Source organism: Lucilia sericata, unplaced genomic scaffold (genome assembly GCF_015586225.1).
Source record: "Lucilia sericata isolate MDLA Ls3-8-SP2 unplaced genomic scaffold, ASM1558622v1 Contig000456F_arrow, whole genome shotgun sequence".
Classification (NCBI taxonomy): domain Eukaryota; kingdom Metazoa; phylum Arthropoda; class Insecta; order Diptera; family Calliphoridae; genus Lucilia; species Lucilia sericata.
The window spans coordinates 116,501-131,588 of record NW_023994471.1 but is presented as its reverse complement, the minus strand read 5'-3'; the positions used below and the strand labels follow the sequence as shown (position 1 = coordinate 131,588).

The window sequence follows — 15,088 nt, the reverse complement described above, 5'->3', positions numbered from 1 at the left end:
ACATAAAAGTTAATTTTCTGGCTAAACCAGAGGAGCTAGGGCCTAAACGATGAAAATCTGTGGTCACTTTTATTTCCTACCAAAACTCGATTTTTGAGTGAAATCATAAAAGTCCATTTTCTAGCTAAACCAGAGGAGCTAGGGCCTAACGGATGAAAATCTGTGATCACTTTTATTTCCTCCCAAAACTCAATATTTGAGTCAAAACATTAAAGTCCATTTTCTGGCTAAACCAGAGGAGCTAGGGCCTAAAGAATGAAAATCTGTGATCACTTTTATTTCCTACCAAAACTCTATATTTGAGTGAAAACATAAAAGTCCATTTTCTGGCTAAACCAGAGGAGCTAGGGCCTAAACGATGAAAATCTGTGGTCACATTTATTTCCTACCAAAACTCCATTTTTGAGTGAAAACTTAAAATCCATTTTCTGGCTAAACCAGAGGAGCTAGAGCCTAAAGAATAAAAATCTGTGATCACTTTAATGCCTATCAAAACTCTATATTTGAGTGAAAACATAAAAGTCCATTTTCTGGCTAAACCAGAGGAGCTAGGGCCTAAAGAATGAAAATCTGTGATCACTTTTATTTCCTAATAAAACTCGATATTTGAGTGAAAACATAAAAGTCCATTTTCTGGCTAAACCAGAAGAGCTAGGGCCTAAACGATGAAAATCTGTGATCACTTTTATTTCCTAATAAAACTCGATATTTGAGTGAAAACATAAAAGTCCATTTTCTGGCGAAACCAGAGGAGCTAGGGCCTAAAGAATGAAAATCTGTGATCACTTTTATTTCCTACAAAAATTCGATTTTTGAGTGAAAACATAAAAGTCCATTTTCTGGCTAAACCAGAGGAGCTAGGGCCTAAAGAATGAAAATCTGTGATCACTTTTATTTCCTACCAAAACTCGATATTTGAGTGAAAACATAAAAGTCCATTTTCTGGCTAAACCAGAGGAGCTAGGGCCTAAAGAATGAAAATCTGTGATCACTTTTATTTCCTAATAAAACTCGATATTTGAGTGAAAACATAAAAGTCCATTTTCTGGCTAAACCAGAGGAGCTAGGGCCTAAAGAATGAAAATCTGTGATCACTTTTATTTCCTACCAAAACACGATTTTTGAGTGAAAACATAAAAGTCCATTTTCTGGCTAAACTAGAAGAGCTAGGGCCTAAAGGATGAAAATCTGTGATCACTTTTATTTCCTACCAAAACTCGATTTTTGAGCGAAAACATAAAAATCTGTGATCACTTTAATGCCTATCAAAACTCGATATTTGAGTGAAAACATAAAAGTTCATTTTCTGGCTAAACCAGAGGAGCTAGGGCATAAAGAATGAAAATCTGTGATCACTTTTATTTCCTACCAAAACTCGATTTTTGGGTGAAAACATAAAAGTCCATTTTCTGGCTAAACCAGAGGAGCTAGGGCCTAAGGAATGAAAATCTGTGATCACTTTTATTTCCTACCAAAACTCGATTTTTGAGTGAAAACATAAAAGTCCATTTTCTGACTAAACTAGAAGAGCTAGGGCCTAAACGATGAAAATCTGTGATCACTTTTATTTCCTACCAAAACTCGATTTTTGAGTGAAAACATAAAAGTCCATTTTCTGGCTAAACCAGAGGAGCTAGGGCCTAAACGATGAAAATCTGTGATCACTTTTATTTCGTAATAAAACTCGATATTTAAGTGAAAACATAAAAGTTAATTTTCTGGCTAAACCAGAGGAGCTAGGGCCTAAAGAATGAAAATCTGTGATCACTTTTATTTCCTAATAAAACTCGATATTTGAGTGAAAACATAAAAGTCCATTTTCTGGCTAAACCAGAAGAGCTAGGGCCTAAACGATGAAAATCTGTGATCACTTTTATTTCCTAATAAAACTCGATATTTGAGTGAAAACATAAAAGTCCATTTTCTGGCGAAACCAGAGGAGCTAGGGCCTAAAGAATGAAAATCTGTGATCACTTTTATTTCCCACCAAAACTCGATTTTTAAGTTTTTTAATTTTCTAAAAAAACTCGATTTTTGAGTGAAAACATGAAAGTCCATTTTCTGGCTAAACCAGAGGAGCTAGGGCCTAAACAATGAAAATCTGTAATCACTTTTATTTCCTACTAAAACTCAATATTTGAGTCAAAACATAAAAGTCCATTTTCTGGCTAAACCAAAGGAGCTAGTGCCCTAAGAATGAAAATCTGTGATCACTTTTATTTCCTACCAAAACTCGATTTTTGGGTGAAAACATAAAAGTCCATTTTCTGGCTAAACCAGAGGAGCTAAGGCCTAAAAGATCAAATATTTTTAGTTTTGAATTATCAGATTCAGTGTGATTGGAACCACCATAATAAACTTATTTATAGAATAAGCACTCAAGATGTATTACGTGATTCTTTCGTTCATTAACTATTACTTTACTATAAAAATCATTAATAATTTCATTCAATTTTCTTTACATCAGTTTAATTTTATATATTTCTTTAAGTTTGTTAATCTTATTTTTTAATAGATTAAAGAGATGATGACGAATTGATAGTTCGTTGGCCTCTTTATTGTTTATTTGCACTATTTATGTTATAAAATCGACAAATTTTTTGTAATTAGTGTGTGTCTCTCGTAAACGAATTTTGTCAAAAAAAGCAATTTACATATAGTTCTACATACATAGAGAAGAGATACCTCTAAAGTACTGAGGAGTTCTTCTCAAAATGTGGCGTCATTTTGTCACCGCAATGTAAATGTTGTTGGGGTCGTTTTTCCCTCCCAGCGAAAAAAAAAGCGTTTGCTCATAGTTTTGGCATTAGTTGTATGCTTTATGGGTGATAGTTTTTGTTGTTTTTCTAAAGGTGGTTATCCTCGCCGTGTATAGAAAACAACTTTGAAATAGATGTAATTTTTTGGTTAAGTGCCAACAAGTTTTTCTTTTTGTTTTTCATTTAAGAGTAAAATATATGGGAATAGCATAAAAAATCAAAATCACGGCTAGTTAAAGAAAATTGTATAGATTTTTGTTTTCTATATTTAATTGAAATGATTAAAGAAATTGGGAGAAAAAAGAAAAACACAAACAAAACATTCTTAAGAAGTTACTAAGTTATAGATTAAGGTCTTTACTCGGCAATACACATTTCAGTATAGTTCCATTTCCTGTAGTAACATAATTTAACAATGAAAACATTAAAAACAATTGGTTTTAGAGTAGACCATAGACTAGACTGCAGTGTATAATATAGACTAGATTATAGTCTAGACTTTAGACTAGACTACATAATATAACTAGATTATAGTCTAAACTAGACTAGTTTAACTAGACTAAACTAGATTAGCAAATAGCCTAATCTATAGACTAGTCTATAAACTAGTTGATAAACTAGACTATAGACTAGTTGATATACTAGACTATAGAATAGTTGATAGACTAGACTATAGACTAGTTGATAAACTAGACTATAGACTAGTTGATATACTAGACTATAGACTAGTTGATATACTAGACTATAGAATAGTTGATAGACTATTCTTTAGATTAGTTGATAGACTAGTGTTTAGACTAGTTGATAGACTAGTCTTTAGACTAGTCTTTAGACTAGTTGATAGACTAGTCTTTAGACTAGTTGATAGACTAGTCTTTAGACTAGTTGATAGACTAGTCTTTAGACTCGTTGATAGTAGAGTCTATAGACTAGTTGATAGTACAGTCTATAGACTATTTGATAGTAGAGTCTATAGACTGTTTGATAGTAGAATCTATAGACTAGTTGATAGTAGAGTCTATAGACTAGTTAATAGTCTAGTCCATGAACTAGTTGATAGACTAGTTGATAGTCTAATCTATAGACGAATTGATAGTCCAGTCTATACACTAGTTGATAGTCTAGTCTATAGACGAGTTGATAGTGTAGTCTATAGACTAGTTGATAGTCTAGTCTATAGACTAGTTAATAGTCTAGTCTATAAACTAGTTAATAGTCTAGTCTATAGACTAGTTGATAGACTAGTCTATAGATTAGTCGATAGCCTAGTCTACAGAATAGTTGACAGTCTAGTATATAGACTAATTGATAGGCCATATACTAAACTTTAAACTAGTCTATAAACTTAAGCCCAGCAATACATCGCCGTATACCTACACTTGAAATAAAAGTTCGTCATTTTTAATCCTGATGACCTCACTCTACCAAGAAATCATTATGTTCTATAACAAACCAGTTTAATTTCAAATTTCTTTATAGGTACACCACAAAATCATTCCTTTAAGCTTTACATATATTATTTATATTTAAACAAAAACAAGTTTTCTACTTACTCATTCAAATGCTTAGTCAAGGCCACTGCCATATTCCTTAAAACCTTCTTGTCTACATCCTCAGCGCCATTAGCCTCCAAGAAACTAGTCATATTATAGATAAGTTCATATTCCACAAAACTTGGAGAACCGGGTTTACACTCTTCTATCGACAAGTCTTTTGCCAAATCTTCAGCAGCTTCAGCGCCGGCGCCTGTTGCTGCTTCAGAGGCACAAGTATTAGGTGAACTCATTTCGTTTGGTACACAATTTTAGACAAGCACAAAGAAAAATCACTTTATTTTAAGTACAACAACACAAAACACTTTTAATTGCTATAAGAATAGTTTTATTTTTAAGTTTAACTTTATTTAACACAAAAATCTAGAAACTTTTCGTATATTTCGCCAAGCAAAGCGAAAATTTAATTTTCTGCACAAATTTGGCGGTTAACGACCAAAGCCCTGCGCCGATGAATATTAACGGCGTCAGCGGCTGACACTAAAAATATCGGCGTCGGCTGAAAATCGACTGTAAGACGGCTAAGTTCTCAAGTAGTTTAATTTTAAATTTTCCAAGATTTTAAATCAATGGTGCCCAAAATCACTATTCCCTATCACGCGAGATAGGGCAAGAATATTCTGCTGACGTTGCGTTGACTCACCTACACTATAAGCTTACTTGTGTATTTTCTTATTTGAGCATGTGCTAGTTGATTATCTCTCAACTTGCAAAACAAAATCAACTCAGTTGCTGATCAGCATTTGTCGAAGTAAGATCTGTACGCAACTTTTTTAAAATCCACACAGAAATACAACAACAAAATTTTGAGAAAGCCGAATTTATGTAGGTGAATGAGAGAGCACAGCTGATAGTTTTTTATATATGAACTTTAATGTACGCTGTCTGTCAAAATCCATAATATCAATTTGACAGTTAGAATATACTTTTTAGTATGCAGTCATTTTATTAGTGCAGTTTTATTTTGGGTTACATTTTGTTCTCTGCTGCTTTACCAATACAAATGAATGTGTAACAGTGTGTGTATGGGCAACACTGTTTTAAATAAAAACGGAATCCGAGAGATAAAAAGTATAATATAATTTATAACAAAGGCTTTTCACATGATATCGGCGGTAACATGGCAGTAGGGTTCTATAGTTGAAACGAAAGTAGACTTTTCGACGTTTTGCATTTAGTTAAAAGTCGACTTTTTGCATTTTATAAATGCTGCTCAGTTTTCTATAAAAAACTGCCCTCGCTATACAATTTTCTATAGAAAATTGTCCTCACATATAAAAATCTGTCGTCGGTTCATAATTTTATATAAAAAACGGTACTCGCCACCAAATTTTCTAAAAAAAAAAAAAACTATCCTCGTCTATAAAAAACTGCCTTCGCCGCTCATTTGTCTACAGAAGACTGCCTTCGTATCTTTATTTTCTATAGAAAACTATTAAAACAGACGTCTCTCTTGAATTTTAAACCAAAAAAGTGTTATTTTTCCTCAATAGCACTTTGTGTTGCCACTTATAAAAATCCCAAGAAAATCGCTCATTTCACTTGTCACACACTACTGACAGCTTCTTTGGCAGCATTGCCATAACAAACACACAATTGAGAAGAAAAACAACAAGGTGTCATAATTCTTTTTTTTTTCTTATTGGGAAATACAAATAAAAAAAAGTAGGAAAATTTGCATAATTACTTGATAAGTAAAACCGAAAAATACACAAAATAAACTACAAAATTGATAAAAATTTAATTAGTTCAACATGTTTAACGAAGTGTAAATTAGAAAAAACGAAAATTTCAAACAAAAACCTAACATTAGTGAAAGAAAAACCCAACATTCCAAATGGCTTAAACAAAAGAAAAAAATTCTAGGCCAAAAAAATAATAATTGTTCATATCCTTACATGTTAAAATAGACTGAATACATAACTAAACCAGTAATTAGTGCAATAATTTAAATATAGTAAAAAAAAAACGAAAAAATGTTTGCTTCTTTGAAAAATAAAATAAAAGAAGAGACGGGCTCCGAAGTGGCTGGACCAGGAGTTGTTAACATGCCACAGCTGCAGCCACATCAGCGTACAGCTATGAATCATACAGCAAACAATAATAATAACAATAATAATCGTCTTAAAAGTCGTTTCTCCTCTACCATTAGTGTTAATTCCAATGATGAAAGTTTACAGGTTGGTAATTTTAAAACAAATTGTAATTTAATGTTAAATATTAATGTTTTTCTTCTTTTTTTTTTGTTATAGTCTGAATCATTAATAACTCTTAGACAACAGTGCCAGGAGCTTACCGCCAAAGCCTCGGAGCTACAAAATCGTATTAGTCAATTACAGGAGGAAAAATTACGTGTGGAAAAGACAAATGAAATACTTTTGGAAACAGTTAAAGTGGCTCAAACCCAAAAGGATATCTATTGTGAGGAACAGGAGAAAATACAAAATATGCAACAGAATGAAATTGATAAACTGCGCAGTCTGTTGTCATTTCGTGAGCAAGAGGCGGTCGATCGTTTAAATGCTATGCGTCAGCATCAAACGCAGGTGGAGAATCTTACATCCGAGTTGGAAAGATTTAAACATTATGAAACGGAAGTGGAAGATTTGAAGGTAATTCTAATCTATGGAAAACTACTTATAGGACAAAAGGCTGAGAAAAATGTCTTTATTCTATTTATTTTCTATAGAAAACTGTTCTCATTAGGCAAATTTCTATAGAAAACTGTTTTTATAGAAAAGTGTTCAAATTTGTCTCTGCTTTCTTTCCCTATTTCAGGACGAATTACAACAACTAAGACATTCCTCTCAACAAGATAAAAATAATTTAACCACAACCCTGGCGGCCATAGAAGAAGAAAATCGTCATTTGAAAATGCGCCTACAAATCGTGGAAAAGGCACGCATTGAATCCCTCAGCACACTCAGTGGTGATGACAAGCTACAGGCTTTGGTGCATGAACGTAAATTACTAGAACAGCACCTTGAAGAGGCTCATCTACAGCTTTCCGATATAAAAAGTTCTTGGAGTGGTCAGAATTTGGCTTTAGAAACGCAAGTGAGTCGTCTATCGAAACAAGTAGCCGAAGAAACCACCGAAAAGCGAAAAATCCTAAAAACAAAAGATGACCTCATCGAAAGGGTGAAGCATGTAGAATTTGAATTGCTGAAAGCTAAAGATGAAATAAAACAAAGAGATGATAAGGTGAGGGAGTGGATTCGCAGCAACATTATAAATATTTATAATTGTAATACATTTTTTTTTGTTATAGATTAAACTCTTGGAGGAGGAAATTGATGAATTAAATTTAGCTTTAAAAGAGTGTCGTGAGGAAAATGAACAGCAAATTGTCTACGAACGCAATAAATCCGTGAGTATTTCTACAGACGTAGACGAGTTGCAATGGGATATCTAACTAACAATTGCTTGCCTACCATACCAAATACAGTTACACTTGCCTATAAACATTTAAAAGCACCATGACTAAAACTAAATCCTCCCCCCACCAACCAACCAAAAAACCCCATAATCCAAAGATTTTATGTTTAATTTCATATTTATTTTTTTAAATAACTGTTTATTGTTTATTTATTTTAAATAAAACTCTTTAATTTTACGTTTTTTTCCGTTACAAACCTAAAAACTAAATTTTGAAATTGTTTTCTTATTTTACTTCCTACAATTGGAGATTGGAACAGAAAAAATGGAGTCAATTAATTTTCAATTTAAATGAAAACTTACTATTTCATTCTTGTCCAATGTTTTCTTTAAATACCCCCCAACAGGCCTCTTTAGAAGCAGAAAATCGTGATTTAAAAAATCGCCTTGAAGCGGCCGATGAACGTTTTGGTAACTACGCTGCCGATGCTGCTAATGTTTCCCAAACTCTGCGGCAACAATTAAACGAAATGCAACAACAACTAAACGATACCCAATTGTTGTTGGAAAGCGAAAAAGAAGAGAAACTTACTGCTCTGCTGAAGAATGCTGAAATCTCACAAAGTGAAGAATTGCTAAAGAAAGAATTACGTGATGAAAGAGATGAAGCCAATGAAATCCATGAAAAGAATGCTACTTTAGAGGGACAATTAAAGTCGAAACAATTGGAAATATTAGAATGTAAACAGCAGTTGGAGGAAATGGAGAGAAAAGTGGAGGAGAGTAAAACGAAAATTAAGGAATATGATGAACTGCAAAGTGATATAACGGAAAAGAATAAGGTGAGCGTTATGTGAAGTGAATTCTAGTAACGATTTTAAAAAAATAATTAATTTAAGATTATAAAGAATACTACTCTAAAGAAAGTTTTCTATAGAAAAGTCTTTTCTATAGAGAGTTCTAGAAGTCTCTTTTAAAGTGAGATTTTTATTGAAAATTCTCTTCTAAAGAGAGTTTTCTATAGAAAAACTTCATGTAAAGAGGGTTTTCTATAAAAAAAACTTCTTGTAAAGAGAGTTTTCTATAGAAAAACTTCTTATAAAGAGAGTTTTCTATAGAAAAACTTCTTGTAAAGAGAGTTTTCTATAGAAAAACTTCTTGTAAAGAGAGTTTTCTATAGAAAAACTTCTTGTAAAGAGAGTTTTCTATAGAAAAACTTCTTATAAAGAGGGTTTTCTATAGAAAAACTTCTTGTAAAGAGAGTTTCCTATAAAAAAACTTCTTGTAAAGAGAGTTTTCTATAGAAAAACTTCTTGTAAAGAGAGTTTTCTATAGAAAAACTTCTTGTAAAGAGAGTTTTCTATAGAAAAGTGTCTTTTAAAGAGAGTTTTCTATAGAAAAGTTTCTTCTAAAGAAATTTTGTTATAAAAAAAGTATTCTAAAGAGAGTTTTCTATAGAAAAGTCTCTTCTAAAGAAATTTTTCTATAGAAAAGTGTCTTACAGAAAATCTCTTCTAAAGAAAGTTTTCTATAGAAACGTCTCTTCTAAAGAGAGTTTTCTATAAAAAAGTCTCTTCTAAAGAAAGTTTTCTATAGAAAAGAATTTAAAGAAACATTTGTGATTAATTTATTTTCCAGACTATTAAAGTTTTAAATCAACGTTTAACCGATTTAAAAAAGACTTTACAAAAAGAATTCTCTTCGGCCAAATCACTTGAAGAGTCCAGCGAAAACCAAAAGACTCCCACAACAACACCAGCAATAATCGCCACAACAACAACATATTCTAATGATAATACAAAATTATGTCAAAATTGTGGTTGTTTAATTAAAAATAGTATTATTATGGATGAAGTTAATTTTAAATATTTAAAGCATGTCATTGTTAAATTTCTAACAAGCCGAGAGGTAATCATTTTCAAATTTAACTTACTAATTATGTAATATTAATTAGCTAATTCTCAGGTTGAAGCTCGCCATTTAATACGTGCCGTTGCCACGCTACTTAAACTAACCAAAGAGGAGGAAAAACTTCTGCATGACACTTTAAATTGGAAAATGAGCTGGTTTGGTTCGAAACCCAATCATGGCACCGGTCAAAGAGCCTTTTCAATACCACCTACCAGTTAATAGTAGTTATAGGGTATTTTGAATACTACGTAAAATCGAATTTTATTGTTTTCATTCCATATTTATTTTTGTATTTATACTAATTTTACTAATATGCTTTTTTTTAATGCAAAACATAAGTATATTTTTATAATATTTATATATATTTTGAATTTGAAACGAAAAAGTTGTGTATTTATATAATGATCTCTATGCTAAACAAACGTAATTTGTATTAAAAACCAAATTGTTATACAATTGCATTTTTTAACAATTTATTATTATGTTTTTTCCCTTTTTTTGTTATGTTTATTTATATTTTTTTGTAAAACTTATTTGTTTATTATGATTTTTTTGGAGTAAAATATATAATTGCTTAAAATTTAGTACGAAAAATAAGTGGGTTTCATTAATTAACAAAAAAATGTTTAATTTTAGGTAAATTTCTATAGAAAATTAACTTTTAAATACTTTTCTAAAGGAAATTTCTTTTTAACGTTACATTTCTAACGAAAACTACCTTTCCCAGTATTTGCTTACAAAAAATACTACTATTTTATTACTACGCTTAGTTTGTTTACTTCTTGTGCTACACTTAACACACAAAAAAAACTTGTGTCACCCTATCTATCTCTCTTTTCAACTGTCAAATTGAGGTTATGTCATAACAGCTGTTTACATATTTTTTCTAATGTAAAAAAGCAGAGAACACTGTGCCAATCTAAAAACGAAGAAAAAAGTAATGTCTTTGGGTAATTTTGGTAGAATCGCTGTCGGTTGGTACGATTTTTACTTAAATGTTTTTAATTAAAACAACAATTAAAACGTATTAATTATAAAATTTCATTAAAAATACTCTCTTTTTAAAGGACTGTTATAACTGTGGTAGGTGTGTACTCGTTTGTAATATCGAAAAATTCTGTGGATAAGCGACGTTACGAGGATATGCAAATACGGGAACGCATGAAAAAAGCAAATATTGGTGATTACGAATCCGTGGGAACTAGACGTTTTAACGCTTAATTAACAACATAAAAAGAAATATATATATAAAAACTAACACCTTAAAATCTTCCTGAGTTAGCAGCAAAGATTTTTAATCTAAAATTTTTTAAAAAACTTTAAACTACACACGTGTATTTGGAATACTATTTAAAAAAAAAATGGCCATGCCCCAGATTAGTCCCGCCGAACAGGCTAAATTACAAATGATGCAAGAAATGGAAATTGAAATGATGTCGGATTTATATAATCGCATGACAAATGCTTGTCACAAAAAATGTATACCACCACGTTATGGAGAAGCTGAATTGGGTAAGTGTTTAAGGGGTGTTGGACGATATTATAGATGTGTTTTATTTTGATAACGAAACATGTTAAGGGGAATAGGAAATTGGGTTAACTTTAAATTTCTATATCAAAAAATCTCTCGGGATGACACATTTCTATAGAAACGTTTCTCGGGAAGAAACTTCTCTATAGAAAATCCTCTTGAAGACAATTTTCTATAGAAAAATCTATTTTGAAGACACTTTTCTATATAAAAGTCTCATAGGAAGACACTTTTCTATGGAAGTCTCAGAACAGTATCTCGGGAAAGCAAAAACCTAATTTGAAGACTCTTTTCTATCCTCTTGAAGACAATTTTCTATAGAAAAGTCTCATAGGAAGACACTTTTCTATAGAAAGTCTCTTAGAAAGATACTTTTCTATGGAAAAGTGTCATAAAACAGTCTCTCGGGAAGACAAAAGCCTCTTTTGAAGACACTTTTCTATAGAAAATCCTCTTGAAGACAATTTTCTATAGAAAAATCTCTTTTAAAGGCAATTTTCTATAGAAAAGTCACTTAGGATGGAACTTTTATATAGAAAAATCACTTAGCAAGACACTTTTCTATAAAAAAGTCTCACTCTTCTATAGAAAGGCCTCTCAGGAATAACCTTCTATAGAGAAGCCTCTCAGGAAGACACTTTTCTGTAGAAAAGTCTCTAAGGAAGACACTTTTCTATTGAAAAGTCTATTAGGAAGACACTTTTCTATTGAAAAGTCGATTAGGAAGAGATTTTTCTATAGAAAAGACTTTTTTGAAGACACTCTCTCTTGAAGACATTTTTTAATATATAAAAGTCTCTTGTGAAGTCACTTTTCTATAGAAAGAGTCTCTTGTGAAAGAGCTTTTCTATGGAAAATTTTCCTTAGAAAATCTCATTTATAACAATATTTTCTAATCTCTGAACTTTACTTTTCATTCCAGGCAAAGGTGAAATGGTTTGCATTGATCGTTGTGTTGCTAAATATTTGGATATTCACGAAAAGATTGGCAAAAAACTTACCGCCATGTCTATACAAGATGAAGAACTAATGAAGAAAATGTCCAATTAAATTTAGTTGTAATCATATTTCTTTTTTCTTTTGTTCATTTTTAATATTAAAATACAATTAATCGTTTTTTTTTTAAACTGTACATAGCAATATTTGCTAATTTAGTTTTGTCGTTGTTAAACGCTTTTTATTGCATATTATTGTTTAATGGCTTTCTTCTCGGGGAAAATACAAAAACACAACATGTTGAATAAAACATAAATAAACAGACAATTAAATATTAACTAAAATTTGTTATATAGCGTGAAAGTTCGGGTATTAAAACGGAAATATCCTGGAAGAGAAAGAGACATAATAAAGGAAATTACAAATTAACTAAATAAATAAGGTTTTCAAAAAGGCACAGTGCTTGAAGAAGAAAGACTTTTAGTCCTTATAATGGCAAATTTGTATAGTCTAGCTAAATTTGTTTATTATTTGTTTCTATTAGTTTTTTTCGTTTCTTTATTTCATAATTTACCTCTACATCATTTTCCGGACTACTTTCATCGGTGGTATCTAAATCACTGGTCTCAATACTATTTTCCCAATCAGATAAATCCTCATCATCGTCTTCATTATTATCATTATCATCTAATAAATCATCCATGTTGGTTGTATTTGTATGATCTTTTGTATCACAGAGAATATTGCCATGTTCCTTAAAAGAAAAATAAAAGTGTCTTTACAAGAAACTTTCGTATAGCAAGGAGTCTTGGACAATAGTTTTCTATAGAAAAGTGTCTTAGAAAGACACTTCTATAGAAAAATCTCCTAGAAGGACCCTTTTCCTATAGAAAAGTCTCTTGGGAAGACACTTTTCTATAGAAGTCTCTTGGGAAGACACACAAGCCTCTTTAGAAGACACTTTTTTATAGAAAAATCTCCTTAGAAGACACTTTTTTATAGAAAAATCTCCTTAGAATACACTTTTCTATAGAAAAGTCTCTTTAGAACACACATTTCTATAGAAAAGTCTCTTTATAAGACACTTTTCTATAGAAAAGTCTCTTTAGAAGACAATTTTCTATAGTAAAGTCTCTTAAGAAGACACTTTTTTGTAGAAGTCTCTATAGGAGACACTTTTCTATAGAAAAGTCTCCTGGAAAAACAATTTTCTATAGAAAAGTCACTTGGAAAGACAGTTTTCTATAGAAAAGTTTCTATACAAGAAAAGTCTCTTGGGAAAATACTTTTCTAGATACTTGGGAAGACACTGTTCTATAGAAAAGACTCCTTAGAAAACACTTTTCATTTCCGCCTTTAACTTACCTTTAATTGCATTTTAGTTGCCGTTATATTACACAATGGATTATCACATATATTCAACATTCTTATAAATTCCAATTCCTTTAACAATTCTTCCGTAACGGGCCCAGCAATACGATTGCAATTGAGAAAAACATACTGTAATCTTTTCATACGTTTCAAACAATGTGGGATAGCAACCAAATGATTACTTTTCAAATTTAAATGTATAAGATTTTTTAAATCTCCCATACATTCGGGCACAAAGGAAATTTGATTATTTTCCAAAGTTAACCATCTCAATTTGCGTAAACGTTTTAAAGATGAAGGAAGACTTTTTAATTGATTGCCTCTTACACCTAAAGTCTCCAAACACTCACAATTTCCCAATGCTTCGGGTAACTGTTGCAGACCGGTATTATTACACCAAAATGTTTCCAATTGTGTTAATTGACCAATTTCATTGGGTAAAGTATTGATATGATTACAGCTAATGTTTAATACTTTTAGATTTGTTAGCTGGCAAATAACCAGGGGAAATTCATTTAATTTATTAAAGTCCAAAGTTAAAATTTGCAGACGTGTTAGGTGGCTGACAAAGGCAGGTAACTGCAAATTAACAAGAAATTAGAAACGTTTATTTATTAGCTTAATTTAATTATGTATAGAACTTACTTGTGTCAAATGATTATGATTTAAAAATAATTTAAATATTATATCGCATTTTTCCACCAAATCAGGCACCTCGGGCATTTCAAAACGTGATAAATTTAGGGTAAATGATTTTTTGCACAAAACATCTTCACATATTGCCAAAATATGATTATTACGAAAGAACTCATATACGATATTCATGTTAAATTTGTGTTTTACTCAATAAATTTATTAAAAATATAAAAATTCCTTGTTTTTTTTTGTAAAACTTTACCAATTTATATATAGTTGCAGAATGCAACAAATTTTGTATTGATGCAGATATTTATTTTTGTTTACTTTTTGAACTTTTTCTTTTTCACTTGCATTTTGTTGGTTTTTTAACAGTTTTTTTTTTTGTTCTACTGTGTTGACTTTTTGCGCTCTACAAATTTGCAGAGCTATAAAAATAAGTGTTGTTAATTTAGCTTTTTTTAAGGTTAGAATTTAGTGTATTTTTTATGGGTTGAAAAGCTGAAAGATAAAGTTTGTTAGATTTTAACTATATTCCATAATATTTTCTTGAAAAATTATTAACAAATTTTTCCTAAATGTGTAAGATTTGTGCAGCAAAAGAAAAATTCTAAAATCTTCTTAAAATTTCAATTTTAGAGCTTTTTTTTGCCATATTTTTCACAATACCAATTAGCAGGTTATGTTTTTTGCCACTCTCTTTGGATTTTTTAAACTTTCTCTTTATTAACTGTTGCTCGTTGTTTTATCAATCATGTTAAGTTCTGTTTTTTTTATACCCTACACCACTTTAGTGGGGAGGGTATATTGGATTTGTGCTGATGTTTGTAACATATAAAAATATTCGTCCTAGACCCACCTTAAAGTATACCAATCGGCTTAGAATCGTTTTCTGAGTCGATTAAGCTATGTCCGTCCGTCCGTCCGTCCGTCCGTCTGGCTGGCTGGCTGGCTGGCTGGCTGTCCATGTAAACCTTGTGCGCAAGCTACAGGTCGCAATTTTAAAGATAATT

General features: G+C 31.1%; 5 protein-coding genes across 9 annotated transcripts in view; 3 read left to right on the top strand and 2 right to left on the bottom strand.

Annotated features, from left to right (window-relative positions):
* LOC119605083 (centrosomin) overlaps positions 1-4,774 on the bottom strand; it is a 71,016-nt gene extending 66,242 nt beyond the window's left edge. For 2 of the 3 annotated variants that reach the window (XM_037958014.1, XM_037958017.1), the window contains exon 1: positions 4,313-4,774. In XM_037958014.1, the coding sequence (XP_037813942.1) occupies positions 4,313-4,545 (233 nt within the window). In that variant the 5' untranslated portion in view covers positions 4,546-4,774. The remainder of the gene's footprint in view (positions 1-4,312) is intronic. The other variant, XM_037958018.1, reaches the window with a different exon arrangement.
* A 1,132-nt stretch (positions 4,775-5,906) lies between these two features.
* On the top strand, positions 5,907-10,181 carry LOC119605096 (golgin subfamily A member 1). The gene is made up of 7 exons (XM_037958040.1): positions 5,907-6,492; positions 6,565-6,924; positions 7,091-7,516; positions 7,584-7,682; positions 8,098-8,532; positions 9,329-9,598; positions 9,656-10,181. The coding sequence occupies exons 1-7, from the start codon at positions 6,289-6,291 to the stop codon at positions 9,818-9,820; spliced, it is 1,959 nt and encodes a 652-aa protein (XP_037813968.1). The 5' UTR covers positions 5,907-6,288; the 3' UTR covers positions 9,821-10,181.
* A 251-nt stretch (positions 10,182-10,432) lies between these two features.
* Positions 10,433-12,272, top strand: LOC119605098 (mitochondrial import inner membrane translocase subunit Tim10). Of its 3 annotated transcripts, none has more exons than XM_037958044.1 (3): positions 10,433-10,538; positions 10,669-11,113; positions 12,055-12,264. In XM_037958044.1, the coding sequence occupies exons 2-3, from the start codon at positions 10,963-10,965 to the stop codon at positions 12,180-12,182; spliced, it is 279 nt and encodes a 92-aa protein (XP_037813972.1). In that variant the 5' UTR covers positions 10,433-10,538; positions 10,669-10,962; the 3' UTR covers positions 12,183-12,264. The 3 variants fall into 3 exon arrangements, with proteins under 3 accessions (XP_037813972.1, XP_037813971.1, XP_037813973.1); XM_037958043.1 differs by having other exon boundaries at positions 10,445-10,575; positions 12,055-12,272; XM_037958045.1 differs by having other exon boundaries at positions 10,490-10,579.
* Positions 10,445-10,952, top strand: LOC119605099. Its single transcript, XM_037958046.1, has 2 exons — positions 10,445-10,579; positions 10,669-10,952. Exons 1-2 carry the CDS (start codon positions 10,542-10,544, stop codon positions 10,820-10,822), a joined length of 192 nt encoding a protein of 63 aa, XP_037813974.1. The 5' UTR covers positions 10,445-10,541; the 3' UTR covers positions 10,823-10,952.
* On the bottom strand, positions 12,244-14,477 carry LOC119605097 (leucine-rich repeat-containing protein 40). The gene is made up of 4 exons (XM_037958042.1): positions 14,085-14,477; positions 13,434-14,018; positions 12,643-12,822; positions 12,244-12,456 (listed from the first exon to the last, which is right to left on the bottom strand). Exons 1-4 carry the CDS (start codon positions 14,262-14,264, stop codon positions 12,403-12,405), a joined length of 999 nt encoding a protein of 332 aa, XP_037813970.1. The 5' UTR covers positions 14,265-14,477; the 3' UTR covers positions 12,244-12,402.
* Between the last annotated feature and the right edge of the window lie 611 nt (positions 14,478-15,088).

What these genes read in the sequence shown, in the direction of transcription:
- LOC119605096 (XM_037958040.1), top strand. Translation starts at nt 6,289, where the DNA reads ATGTTTGCTTCTTTGAAAAATAAAATAAAAGAAGAGACGGGCTCCGAA. An exon ending in TAAAACAAAGAGATGATAAG is followed by an intron (nt 7,517 to 7,583) that starts GTGAGGGAGTGG and finishes TTTTTGTTATAG; the next exon opens with ATTAAACTCTTGGAGGAGGA. An exon ending in ATATAACGGAAAAGAATAAG is followed by an intron (nt 8,533 to 9,328) that starts GTGAGCGTTATG and finishes TTTATTTTCCAG; the next exon opens with ACTATTAAAGTTTTAAATCA.
- LOC119605099 (XM_037958046.1), top strand. Translation starts at nt 10,542, where the DNA reads ATGTCTTTGGGTAATTTTGGTAGAATCGCTGTCGGTTG. An exon ending in GGTAGAATCGCTGTCGGTTG is followed by an intron (nt 10,580 to 10,668) that starts GTACGATTTTTA and finishes CTCTTTTTAAAG; the next exon opens with GACTGTTATAACTGTGGTAG.
- LOC119605098 (XM_037958043.1), top strand. Translation starts at nt 10,963, where the DNA reads ATGGCCATGCCCCAGATTAGTCCCGCCGAACAGGCTAAATTACAAATG. An exon ending in TTATGGAGAAGCTGAATTGG is followed by an intron (nt 11,114 to 12,054) that starts GTAAGTGTTTAA and finishes TTTTCATTCCAG; the next exon opens with GCAAAGGTGAAATGGTTTGC.
- LOC119605097 (XM_037958042.1), bottom strand. Translation starts at nt 14,264, where the DNA reads ATGAATATCGTATATGAGTTCTTTCGTAATAATCATATTTTGGCAATA. An exon ending in CAACTAAAATGCAATTAAAG is followed by an intron (nt 12,823 to 13,433) that starts GTAAGTTAAAGG and finishes TTTTCTTTTAAG; the next exon opens with GAACATGGCAATATTCTCTG. An exon ending in GTCCGGAAAATGATGTAGAG is followed by an intron (nt 12,457 to 12,642) that starts GTAAATTATGAA and finishes TTTCTCTTCCAG; the next exon opens with GATATTTCCGTTTTAATACC.